Source organism: Barbus barbus (assembly GCF_936440315.1).
Source record: "Barbus barbus genome assembly, chromosome: 4".
Classification (NCBI taxonomy): domain Eukaryota; kingdom Metazoa; phylum Chordata; class Actinopteri; order Cypriniformes; family Cyprinidae; genus Barbus; species Barbus barbus.
The window spans coordinates 23,693,727-23,707,849 of record NC_136732.1 but is presented as its reverse complement, the minus strand read 5'-3'; the positions used below and the strand labels follow the sequence as shown (position 1 = coordinate 23,707,849).

Genomic DNA, 14,123 nt, shown 5'->3' with positions numbered 1-14,123 from the left:
TAACAAATCATAAGCTCAAAAAGATTTTCAGAATTTTTACAAATATTGCTTTAGACCATCTACAAATATTAAATCTTATAAATAAAATAAAATGTTAGGGTTAACACTGCATCTTTCTGGGGAGACAAAAATGCAGCGATTGAGATATATATATATATATATATATATATATATATATATATATATATATATATATATATATATATATAAGTTATTTTCAAAGCTTTAACGTGCTGTCAAAAAACCTTCATTATGGTTTATTTAATTCTAACAAATAAGTTCTTGTTAAAAACTAACCAAAATTAAAAATATTTAGCTTATTTCTGCACAGGAGAGATTTGGCGTTGTTTCCAAACAAAAAGGAAATATATTGGTATCGGCCAAAATGATTTGAAAAATATTGGCATATCAGATATCGTGCATCCCTATGTTGCACACGTCCCCCTTACAGAGAGTCAGGAATAACCAAGCTCTCAGACAAAGTGTATGCTGGCCTCATATTCCAATTAGCTCTTGCAATTAGGCTGGCAGATGTAGCACAAGAGGACTGGGATGATAAAATTAGCGACACTGACAGAATTTAGAAAATAAACCACTCAAGCCCCGCCCACTCCCTCTGACCTCACTTGTGATTCATGAGTTCAAGATGCTAGCATTACACCAAGCTAATTACACCTAGCTTACGTGACACAATTGCACATTTTCAGTGTTGAATGGTGTTTGTGTGAGTTACACTGTCTAATTCGTGTAGGCACTGGAGTGCTGACTACAGCTCTGCTCCTGTGAGCTGTCTTGCCGTCTGGTGCTTGCATAGACAGGTGTCTTAATCGGTAGCATTTTACCTGAAAGGGCACCTTGTAAGTGGCTGAAGTGGAATGCGGTACATTGACACAAAGCACAGTCGTGGCCTAATGGATATAGATTCGGACTTGTAACCTGAAGTTCGTGGGTTCAAGTCTCAGGTCCGGCAGGGATTGTAGGTCGGGGAGTGAATAACCAACACTCTTTCCACCCTCAATACCATGACTGAGGTGAGACCCTTGAGCAAGGCACCGAACCCCCAACTGCTCCCCGGGTGCTGCAGCAATGGCTGCCCACTGCTCCGGGTGTATGTACACTACTGTGTGTACACTTGGATGGGTTAAATGCAGAGCACAAATTCCAAGTATGGGTCACCATACTTGGCCACACACCACTTCCCCTTTCCCCAAAGCAGATGAGAAGAACACCACTGATTTGAGTAATATTTGATGGTAACGTTGCTAAATGTAAACATAATGTATTTTTCGCTAAACTTAAACGGATACATGCCATAATTTTGATCAGTCTGAATATGTTTGTCGTCTTCTGTTTATATGAACCCTAAATTTTGCAATCTGATTTACATATGCGTTTACATGGGTACACGCCTTTGTGTATTTTGAACAAAACTTCAGAGCGTCTGCAAGCTCCGGTGTTTACATGAAGGTTTTTTAGTTCGATTGAGCATGAAAGTGATTGTTCTGGTGCATGTTAATGTGGGTATAGTCCATTCGGGGATTACCTCCTCTGAGAAAGATACATGCAGTGCTTCCAGTTTTGGCCAAAATGAGGCACCTTTGAAGCCAATAGAAGTTGTTTCCTTTTTGTTTTGGGACAGCTTTCAAATCGAGAACTCATATGTGATGCCTTAAAATGCCGCCTAGGTAGGCAGCTTGCTTGGTTTTGGAACAGAGCCCACTTCATTACTGTTCCATCATTCCCATGTCAGCGTCAACCGATTTTGCTCTTGATTGCTGGAGTGCCATATGAGTCCAGACCTGGTCTCACCTAACCGTTATGTAAACCACCCACATGTAGCACCAAGCTCTTCACATCTCTACCTCTCTTCATTGTACCTTATCTCTCTCTTCCTCTCTTTCTTGCCCTCACATGTTGTGAGGATGATGTTGACAGGGTCTTTTTAATGAGGTATGCTGACAGGGCATTATAAAGGAGTTGCCGGGGTATAGGGAAGGAGAGGGAAAGAGTCAGAGGGTAGGTAAAGAGAGATTTTCTGAAAAATCCCTTGAAATGGAGAGAGGTCTTTCATCCTTCAGGGAAGAGAGCTGTAAAACGCAAAACATCAGTGTCAATGTGTGCTCTCCACATATCATCTCGTTCCTGAACATTTCATACCTTGGCTTACTGTTGTGCCAAAGCCTGCAGACTGGCATTGAGACACATGAAGCCAAAAAAAAAAAAGCCCTTGCTTATATTTTGATCAATGAATATGTATTTTTTCCTTCTCTTGCTGTTCGTCTCTTTTTTTTATTTTCATCTAATGGAGCTCCTGGGGTGACTGATTTTGCTGAGGCACTGCTGTCTACACTCCATCTTACTCTCCGTCAGGTACAGACCCACTTTTAGAGCTGCCCAGAGAGTGTGGCAGGAGCGGGAAGGTGACCTGTGACGTCAAGCCAATGAAGCCTAGGGAGTAGGTATTGTCGCTCTACTAGAGATTCCCTAACTAACAGGGCTCGTTTTACTCTCAGACTTCATTTATTGTGGAAAACATTGACATTTTTGAAGGATTGATGAAATATTGAGTGAAACATTTGTCAAACTAGTCCTTAAGTAGTTTGAATGCTATTAATACCTGACCCAAATCTGCTACATAAAGTCCGCCCAAAAATGCCTTCCAGTCCAGGCAACAGAGCGTTTTGACCTGGTATTTCTCCGTCTCTTGGCATGTTCCAGCCTGTATTTGGCTTCTCTATGTATCTTGATTGATTGAACAGCATCTACCCTGCCTAAAACTCTTAAAAATGCTCAATCCTGTGTAGCACCAGCTATTCCGGAGGTCTTTTTTAAATTGGGACAAAGCTAGCTACTGCTTGTTTTGTTACTACTTGAGTGCCGCTTTGCTTCTAACACTTAAATCACCTAATGCTTAGCCACTTACTATGTCATCTACCTTTATGGATCCATTAAGTTGCAAATTTGTGAACTTAAAGTAGTATTTAAGGATTTGCTGTTGCCTTTATTTAAACAGAAGAAAGTAGTTAGATTAGACGGGCCATTTTTTGCAGCGTGCTGGATTTTAATGTCATGGATTTAGCTAGATGCTAATGCAACAAACAAACTGACATACTACATGATAACAGGGTTTATGGTATCAAGTAATTCTATGACATGGTAATATGTGCCAGTAAAGAGATTGAGGGTAAGAGACTGGTTAGTAGTGATGTTTACTGTGAAAATCCGGCTTGATTTGGACTGTTTTTTAGTTGTTTATGGAGGGATGGTCGAAAGGTTCCTGTGAGGTGTTAAAGGCTGCTGAATGGGATGTAGTTATTCAGGGTGAATTTTGGAGGAAGAAAGCAGGGTTTGGTGGTATTATGCTGTCAGCTTCAGGCCTTTGTTAACCCTAAGGCCCTGGCAGACTGTGGCTGCTCTAATTGGAGGAAGCCCTGAAGGGGAAGTGGATGGTGCTCAGGGTGCTATGACAGATGCCCGCTCGAGTGAGCATCACTGAAGGATTACAGCATGGCGAGGCAGTTAAGTGTTTATTTTGGTTGCACTAGGAATGGAGCTTCGAGACAATTTGCCCTCCCTGCATATGTGCCCTCTCAGAAACACCAGACATCCCTGCCCTTCCTTAAAACGCACTGTATACACATCCTGGCATAACAAGCCCACAAACTAGCACTTCAGAGCAAAATATGTTCATTAACTCCTAACATATGCTCACTTTCTGTCTCTTTTACTTCGTTGTGTGTCAAATGTCAAAGCTCTTTGCATACCCCCAGAATCAGTGTCTGCTTCCCTCCCACAAGAATAATCACACTCTGTTTAACACAACATGGAATGATGGGTGGTGTGAACGAGGGATGATGCTGTGGACAGTTTTTGCATAAGGGGAAATGGAAGCATCTCTGGTATGTTTGGGTGTGTACAGATCATAAATATGTATAGATTCCCTATTTGACTGCTCCAGATACATTGATGCGTCTGCCATTTTGGAAAGGTCCACTTGACATCATTCACCATAATAATCAATGGATATTCAAGTATATACATGCGTATAATTTGCTGTTGCAGACGCACACAGTCAACTTGCGCTGGGTTCGCACACCATTCCAAAAATGGAGGATGGCTTGCGTATCGCAGCCCATAGAAACAGTCACTAATGAGGCACCTACGTGTATATTTCTATGGTATAGATGCACAGCCCCTGCTGACTCATATGTTTTAGATGTTTTGTGCTGGAGCTCCTTGGTCAACTAGCTTAACTAGAAAGCACTAACCAGGCTAAACCTTCATGGAAATTCATGCATAATCTAGTCTTTTTAGTAGGCAATAAATGCTATCAGTTGCCTTAAACCAGCCCCAGGTGGTATCTGCTGACGTTTTTGCAATTTTTTTTTTTTTTTATTTGATTAATTTTTTTTTGGTAAACAAATGTAGATAATAATATGTTTTAATTTGTAGCTGACAGCATTATTAAATTAGCCAAGTATTTAGTAAACAAGCTATGGATGGGACAGGTTGATTTAATGAATTTACTTATGTATTTGTGTGTATACATATTTACCCTATTATTATTATTATTTGAATGGTTATTTAAATGTTTTGTTTTTGAATATCTGTCCTTGTTTCAATTTCTGCATTTTCATAGTTTTGCTCTGTGCTGTTTTTGAAATATTTGGTCTGTTTACAGTGACACTTTTATAATTATATTATGTTTGTATTCATTATTATATACATCATTTTATATACACTCACCTAAAGGATTATTAGGAACACCTGTTCAATTTCTCATTAATGCAATTATCTAATCAACCAATCACATGGCAGTTGCTTCAATGCATTTAGGGGTGTGGTCCTGGTCAAGACAATCTCCTGAACTCCAAACTGAATGTCAGAATGGGAAAGAAAGGTGATTTAAGCAATTTTGAGCGTGGCATGGTTGTTGGTGCCAGACGGGCCGGTCTGAGTATTTCACAATCTACTCAGTTACTGGGATTTTCACGCACAACCATTTCTAGGGTTTACAAAGATTGGTGTGAAAAGGGAAAAACATCCAGTATGCGCCAGTCCTGTGGGCGAAAATGCCTTGTTGATGCTAGAGGTCAGAGGAGAATGGGCCGACTGATTCAAGCTGATAGAAGAGCAACTTTGACTGAAATAACCACTCGTTACAACCGAGGTATGCAGCAAAGCATTTGTCAAGCCACAACACGCACAACCTTGAGGCGGATGGGCTACAACAGCAGAAGACCCCACCGGGTACCACTCATCTCCACTACAAATAGGAAAAAGAGGCTACAATTTGCACGAGCTCACCAAAATTGGACGGTTGAAGACTGGAAAAATGTTGCCTGGTCTGATGAGTCTCGATTTCTGTTGAGACATTCAGATGGTAGAGTCAGAATTTGGCGTAAACAGAATGAGAACATGGATCCATCATGCCTTGTTACCACTGTGCAGGCTGGTGGTGGTGGTGTAATGGTGTGGGGGATGTTTTCTTGGCACACTTTAGGCCCCTTAGTGCCAATTGGGCATCGTTTAAATGCCACGGCCTACCTGAGCATTGTTTCTGACCATGTCCATCCCTTTATGACCACCATGTACCCATCCTCTGATGGCTACTTCCAGCAGGATAATGCACCATGTCACAAAGCTCGAATCATTTCAAATTGGTTTCTTGAACATGACAATGAGTTCACTGTACTAAAATGGCCCCCACAGTCACCAGATCTCAACCCAATAGAGCATCTTTGGGATGTGGTGGAACGGGATCTTCGTGCCCTGGATGTGCATCCCACAAATCTCCATCAACTGCAACATGCTATCCTATCAATATGGGCCAACATTTCTAAAGAATGCTTTCAGCACCTTGTTGAATCAATGCCACGTAGAATTAAGGCAGTTCTGAAGGCGAAAGGGGGTCAAACACCGTATTAGTATGGTGTTCCTAATAATCCTTTAGGTGAGTGTGTGTATATGTGTGTGTGTGTGTAATATATATATATATATATATATATATATATATATATATATATATATATATATATATATATATATATATATATATATATATATATATATACACTAAAAGATCAAGTGACACTGAAGACAGGAATAAATGCTGCTGAAAATTCAGCTTTGCCTTAGCCTTTTAAAGTTGGTGCATCCTTAGTGTGAGGATTTTATATGGGCCTGCCAATAACCCATGCTCACTTAACATGTTGCAATTCCACCTTTATAAACAAACCTTTCCCTCTCTTGCAGAGCATCATGGAACAGTTCAATCCCTGTTTGCGGAATTTCATCGCCATGGGAAAGAACTACGAGAAGGCTCTCTCTAGTAAGTACCCTCACATCACATCTCCAGACATCTGCCGTTTCATCCACTCTCAGGCAGCTGTCCAAACCCTCCACGCCTTCCCATTCGCCTTTAATGCCACTTCATTTGAAGATGATGACAATATTTGTCATCCTGTCATTCAGATGGCCACACAGCCTTATCAACTCTCACACAGCCCGAGACACCTCCTGAGCTCAGATGGGCCGAACACAAGCGCTCTGCTGATGAGGGCATTCACAGAGGAGATAATGTGCCCAGCCTCACTGATGATTTGATATTTAGCCATTAGACAGAGGAACAATCAGACGACTTTAAAGGCTTTGTGTGGTAGGTGGCTGATGAAAGCCAGACAATTGCCCATTGATGTCTGCGTTCACATTGGCAAATGTAATCTTGCTCCGGCAGCCTCTGCCTAACAGTGGCCATAAAACCTTTAGGGTGATGTGCAGGAATACATCTTAAAGGAATATCCCTAAACTAATAAGTTTAGTCCTAGCTCAATCGACAGCATCAATTTTGAGAAAAATAAATATTTTGGCTTCTCCATCTTTTTTCTTTAAAATCCGGGTTACGGTGATGTGCTTACAATGGTATAGTGAATAGGGACAATCTATAAAATGTTAAAATGTGTAAAATGTTAAAATTAAAATTTTAGTATCATTGAGATACTGTTATAGTTTATTCATACTGATATTTTGAATCAGTTTTAATTTTATACTATTATTTTTTATTCTAGTTTAGTGATGGTAAAAAATTATTTAAACCATTTTGCAGCTTAAATAATGCACTTATATTGCTTATGTACTTTTATGTACTAAATTTTTACAGCAATTTCATCATTAAAAAAATACTGTGACAATGTCTCCAGTATTGCTTTATTATTGTGTAACTGATAAACATAATGTTAATATTCTGTAATCTTAATATATGATATCTACCACAACTTAAATAAATAATATAAAATGTAACACTGAATACTGTAATGTTGACAAAAGTCAGAAGAAATAAAGATTTGTAAAAGATATAATCATATGTGATGTCACACAGAACTTCTGGGAATGTATTCTTGCTTCACTAATTTTTAAAGTTTACTTCCAAAAAAAAAACTAATTTGGCAGTATCGTACAGTAAAATTACATATAATGTTGCCATTTTAAAAAATTTCAGTGTGTATGGCAAAATAATTTAGTTAATCAATTAACAGGTTTTTACTGTTGCATTTTAAGTCTTTCAGTAAAAATTACAAAAAAATTTTACAAAGTGCAAATGCCATCAACTGAGCTTACCCTTATTGAATCCACAATATTCCTTTAGAAAGTCACAAAGTAAACAGGGGCTACCCATAAATCCCAGCACCCAACCTACTTGGGGATTTATGTAAAATCTGTGAGACAGCCTGCTCTTTAAACTCTTGAGCATTAAAGGCAGATTGGCTGAGGTGGTTGAAAGACTCTTATCCTCAAAAAGGGGCTGACTGCACACAAGGGTCCATATGCTGCCAGACGGCTGGCCACAGTTAGCCAGTTGAGTAGAGTAGTAGCGCAAATTACGCAGCAGTGGGATAAAAAATGGTGTGGGTTTTTTTACCATAGAAATATGGTTGAAAGGACATAAAGGCAAGACTCAGAGTTGAAAAAAGAGATTTATTCCATAATTAACTACCCCGTACTGAGGGAAAATGGGGTCTGGTGCGAGGTCTGAGGCCACTAAGCCCACCAGAATAAATCGTAATCCTCTTTTGCTCTCAGGCCATGTCTTTACCACCCTACCCCGTGTTTTAGGAAATTAAATTACTCCGACACAAAGTCAGCAAAGCTTTCTACCCCCATTTATTATTTCTGACTGGTATTGTTCTTGCTGATTTGTTTTAGAGCCTCAGGCACAGAAAGATGAATGAGTGCAGTAGGGCTGTGTATCACCAGCAAAGTCACGATACGATACGCATCACGATATGTTTTGCGTTGTTTATGAATGCTCAAATCGGTCAAACGGAGAAAACACAAGGAGATTTTATCGTGTACGAAATGTGTTGTTCATAAGGGGGGAAAAGTCAAGAAATTGACTGAAAAACGCAGGAAAATGTAGATTGTAAACCTGCGTCTGCGGTCGGGAGGAGCCGATTGGATAATGCTTGTGTGTGAAAATTGTTAATATAAGATATAATATTAAGATATTAATACAGATATAAATAGATAATCCAAGGCTGCCACCTCAAGCATTCAGCGTGAGACAGTCAGAAGTCACTCAATGCTAAACGCCACACGTAGACACGATGTAAATAAGAAATGATTTGCAGTTCAGAGAGCTTAATTGATTATAACGGAACATTGTGAGATTGCAATAAATTGAAGTGCGTGACAGCTTTCTAGTGATTATATAGAAGCGCTATTTAAGCGCTCTCTAGGCTGTAAACAATTCAGAATTTGAATAAGTTTTGCTTTACGTGCTGCTAGGACCAACGTACACAAACCCTGTATGCAGCAAAGTATCAGGAGTGACTGAAAAAAAAGAGAACGGATGAGCTCTCCGTAGAAGTCCATACTGTACTGGTTTAGGTGCTATAACAATAGAAAGGTATAAACAGAAAAACACAATGTTACGTGATCCTTATGTTATAAACGGGAGCGATTTTTGGCCGTGGGTCCTGTTAGCAGCATGTAAAGCAACTTTTATTTAAATTCTGATTTGATTATAGCCTAGAAAACAAGCAAATAGCGCTTCCATGTAATCACTAATGCTGTTTATCGCAATCTCACGGTTCCTTATAATCGATGAAGCTCTCTGAACTGCAAATAATCTTATTTACATCGTGTCTACGTGTGGCGTTTAGCACTGAGTGAATTCTGACTGCGTCACCTTGTATCTATTTATATATGTCTTTATTAATATATTATTATAACTTATATTAACAATTTGCACACACAAGCATTATCCGATCGGCTCCTCCCGACCGCAGACGCAGGTTTACAAGCCACTTTTTCCTGCGTTTTTCAGTCAATTGCTTGACTTTGCCTTCCTTATGAACAACACATTTTCGTACACGATAAAATCTCCCTGTGTTTTATCCGTTTGACCGATTTGAGCATTCATAAACAACGCAAAACACAGGCATGATTCCTATGGAGAAAAAAATTACTTCCTGCCCTCCAGCTGCATTTTGCGTTTCATCAGAATCACTTGTTTGCTAACAGCCTATTAAACCTTGTTGTAGCCCATATATTATGCTCTATTCATAGTTTATTTAGAAACCTTGCACTTTTCTACTCCGTTTTAAACGGTGTTCTTGTATTCAAATTAAGTGCAGTCCACTGTTGCACACGTGCCACAATATCGATACAGGGCCAGCTATATCGATACTCGTATCGTCAGATCTCTGTGACGATACATCGTCGTATCGATGTATCGAACACAGCACTAGCGTGCAGTAGGAGGAGTGTGTTATGACATGGTTCTTTCTCAGTAAAGGAGAGAATATCAAAGGGGGAGACCTACATATATAGATGAGAATTGTGGTGATTCCAGGTCCACTTAACAATCCATTAACAAGTTTTGAGGAAACCTATGCAAACTATCTATACATCCATTCTGCTCCAAACGACTCTCATAAGGTCAGAAGGATAATGGAGCCTATCTCGGGTCTCCCATTTTTAAGAACCACATGTGAGAGAGAGTATTGAGAGTAGCCCGGGAGAAATTGGATAACCATCAGATGTTTTCTGTCAGCATAATGGAATTCATTCAGAAATTATTCGTTTGAGAATTAGACTACACTGGTTACATTTTATTTGTTGTACTAACCACTGAGGACAACAAAATAATTGGATTGTGCGAGTTGTCTATTTGTTGTATTTGTATTATTTTGTGACTTTCATTATTTCTCTCTCATCACATTCAGTTTGTTCTGCAAACAATCTCAAACAATTAGCTGTGGCTCTGTTGATTCAGTGTTTTAGTAAATGCTGTTCCACATTGACAGATGAATGGAGACGTTCAAGAACTTTTAACAGAACTAAACTTCATAGATCATACAGTCATGGTATTTATTTATTATTATTATTTTTAATAATGTGTTAGGTTCTGAAAAAGAACCAGTTTTCAATCACCAAAGTAATTTAACTTACAATAAACTTACGGCAACCATCATCAGGGCTTTTGAAAGAGCTTATGGAAAAAATGTTGAATCAAATTCACAAAATTGGTCTGTATTTTCAGACCAAGTTAAGTTCTACAAACTCAAAAATAACAATGGTTTTTATTTGCATTTAAATTCATTAAGCTTGCATTTTAAGTGAAGCTGAGCATTAACATGAAATAGTGATGTAGTGAAAATCCTTAGTCTAACTTGTGTATCAGTTTGAGTGCACTGAAAGTTTTATAACCTTATAAAATTGAAGAAAACACTAATCACTCTAATGGTGACTTGGAACATATTTTTTTTCAACAGGATATAATCAAAGACACTAAATAAAGTTAAAACATATACTTCTCAATGACTATTAATTTGTAAGCTAATTTGTTTAAAGGTGCAATAGGATATCTTGGAAAATGGTAACTTTAGCCTGATAGCACTGAAAGCGAATGTCCCACCCTCCCTGCAATTGCCGTCCAAAGCCACGACCCCTGAACGCACATACGCTCAAAGAGCAGAATACCAGAGACAACATTAAATTACTACAATAGGCTACATCAACGGTTCCCAATTACAGTCCTCGCGCCCTCCCCGCTCTGCACATTTCATATGTATATCTTATCACGTCCGACAGTTGTTCTCTTCGACCGTAAGTCATAAGTGCCCTGCGAAGTGGACATCACCAGATATTCCGTCATGATTCCAGTTCAAAGCGTATGTTCTATACAAAAGGCATTAAACTTCAACAGATTTTCCCTTCTCGGGGAGTAGGGAGCAATGAACACTGTGTAGGGAGCATGTCAATCGAAATACAGTTCATGCACGGAGCTCTCTTCTAACGTGCTGGTTATCTGAATCAGGTGTGTTAACTAAGCGAGACATGCAAAATATGCAAAGCGGGGGGCGCGAGGACTGGTATTGGGAACCGCTGGGCTACCTCATGTGTCATTCACCAGTGAGAAAACTTTATAGCACAGTTAGTAAAAGTACTACAATACCAGGAAGAAAGATTGGGTTGTTGATGTTTGCCTGCCATTCTCACTCTGACTGCACAGCGTACGTGAACGTGCTGATGACGTATCGTGTCTGCCCGAACAGGGTGCGCAGAGGTATGCAAATACGTACTTTGACAGGCAGGTAGGAAAGCCAATTAAAATGCTCGGACCGAGCGTTTTGATTGGACGAACATTTCTTGGTCCTACACCTTCCACAGAATATATAAATAAAGATTACATTTATTTACAATACATTTAGACCACTTAACTTAATGATTGCTATCAGGATGGGAAGAGACTTTCAACCAGAATAACAAAAAATGTTTCTGAAGACAATTACCTATTGCACCTTTAATAAATTTTTATTTTATTTTTATTTAAAGCTGCAGTCCATTACTTTTTATTTCAAAATGTACTAAATTTAGATAATAAGCGAGTACACCATGAATCCATTTTCCAAACCGTGTTTTTGGCTTGTCCTGATTCACTACGGTACGCCTATAATAAGTGTTTATATTTAGACCATTTTAGACTGGTTCGGGTAGGTACCGCTGTGGAGTAACCCTTTAAACCCTACGTGATTTGTCATAGATATAAACCGAGAGAAGCAGCTCTGTCTACAATTTTCTTCCGCAAGACACATGCAGTTATGTTTATTAACCGCTAGAGCGCCAAAAGTTACGGACTGCAGCTTTAAATATTAATTTAATTTAAGTACTAAATTACATACATGGTCAACTTAATGTTTTGAAGTCACATGAACTTTTTCTACATATTATAGTATTCAACCTTTAAAACCAAACAACTCTTCTTCCTGTCAAATCAGTTTATCAGCAAAAATATGAGTTCCTGTACTGGCCTGTCCAACCTAGAAGAATATAGGAAGAAAGAAGCAAAGAAACCGAAACCTTAAAAAAAATACATTGGTCTCTATGCGAGTTCCCAGAGTTGATGGTCCCATCTGTCAGGCACGTTTTTGCATAATTTATTTGTAAATAAGCCCTGAACACTATCCACATAGTGGCTCACCTAGTGCAACAGTCTGCTTTGGCTTACTTAATCAGAGCCACAGCTGGTCAGCTTGATTAATTGTTTGCTCAACCGATTTTTTTTGTGGCCTTTCTGCCTGTGCCAGAAGTGAAGGGTGGTTTTCCACAGGCTCTCAGTAGATTCAAATGAAGGTCTCAATTGATTTCTGAATGAGTTCCATAAAGAATAGCTGGCTGGTATCCGTTTTCTCCATGCCTGTTTTCTACGCTCTCTCTCTGAGAGAGGTGAAGAGGCATTGTTTCAGCCATGGCGCAGTGTGGGACACGCTTAAAAGAAGCATGTTGCATAACAGTACCTGAGCTGCTCTTGGTGGTTTTTGGGGAAGACTAGCATCTTGGCTGCCAGATCTTGCTTTGCAATTACAGTTTGTGGGAGTGACTTTGTAATTCCTTGGTACTGTGTTCTCAGACCAAGAGTGACAGTCATGACGCAAGTCTGAGCAGGTGATTCCAGTAAACATCTGTGAGGCAGGAGATACAGGTGAGCCCTGTATGAGTGGGCCACCTTTACCTCTTTACTGCTCTAGTTAATAATGAGTGCCACCAGTCCTATAGAAATCACCAGCATATGCTGTTTGGCTGTTCCAGATCTCTCACACTTTCACTGAGTTGCTAATCCGATTCCCTTGGATGCACTATATATGGAATAGGGAGCAATTTTGACACACTTTCTACACATGGCTACAACTGAATTGCTTCATTATGATTAACTTAGCTGTCTATATTGCGAGCATCTGTTTCATTTACTAACTTCATTAAACAGATGCCCTATTTATATTTTTGGACTGCTATACAGCTATTTAATTTTATTCCATTTTATTTTGATATCCGACATATACATAGAATACAGATTTTTTTTTTCTTTTTAAAAGAAATGTATGTTTATTCAAAGTCGCATTAAAAGGATCAAAAAGTACATCCATAGTGTTAGAAACTATTTTATTTCAAATAAATGCTGTTCCACAAACTTTGTTTATCAAAGAATCCTGAAAAAAGCACAACCTTTCTCAGCTTATAATAATAATAATAATAATAATAATAATAACTTAATAATAATAATAGATAATTATTGAACAGCAAATCAGCATATTAGTATTATATCCAAAGGATCATGTGACAATGAAGACTGGAGTAATGATGCTGAAATTTCAGCTTGACCATTTCAGGAATAAATTATATTTTGCAATATATTATAACATAAATCGTCATTTAAATTGTAATAATATTCCACAATATTACTGTTTTTACTGTATTTTTGTATTTTGTAAATCTTGCTGACCCCAAACAGGGATGGATGGATGATATAGAGGTGTAATGCCTGATAACTAGATTAAACTTGTCGCAGATTTGAAGATTATTAGTTCAGAATACGTTTATAGATTTATTAATTGATTGAAAACAGACCAATCAGTGCACAATTTAGAGATGTTTTGTCAATAGCGTTAATATTTGTTTATGTTTATTATATCAGGTGTTTATATATTTTGTGTTGTCCCTTATAAATGCAGATTCATCATAAAATGAAAAGGATTTATGTTCATATTGTCCAAAACCCCTAGAGCTTTTCCAAACATTTGCAGAGCACTGCATATACAGTATATAACTTCTGTCCGTTACAT

General features: G+C 38.5%; 2 protein-coding genes across 4 annotated transcripts in view; both read left to right on the top strand.

The window, feature by feature from the left end:
* Positions 1-14,123, top strand: part of LOC306869079 (uncharacterized protein) — a 409,393-nt gene that overhangs the window by 4,810 nt on the left and 390,460 nt on the right. The gene's annotated exons all lie outside the window — the stretch shown is intronic.
* Positions 1-14,123, top strand: part of LOC306869084 (BAR/IMD domain-containing adapter protein 2-like) — a 97,154-nt gene that overhangs the window by 20,072 nt on the left and 62,959 nt on the right. For all 3 annotated transcript variants that reach the window (XM_079415680.1, XM_079415679.1, XM_079415681.1), the window contains exon 2: positions 6,256-6,331. In XM_079415680.1, coding sequence (XP_079271806.1) covers positions 6,256-6,331 — 76 coding nt within the window. The remainder of the gene's footprint in view (positions 1-6,255; positions 6,332-14,123) is intronic.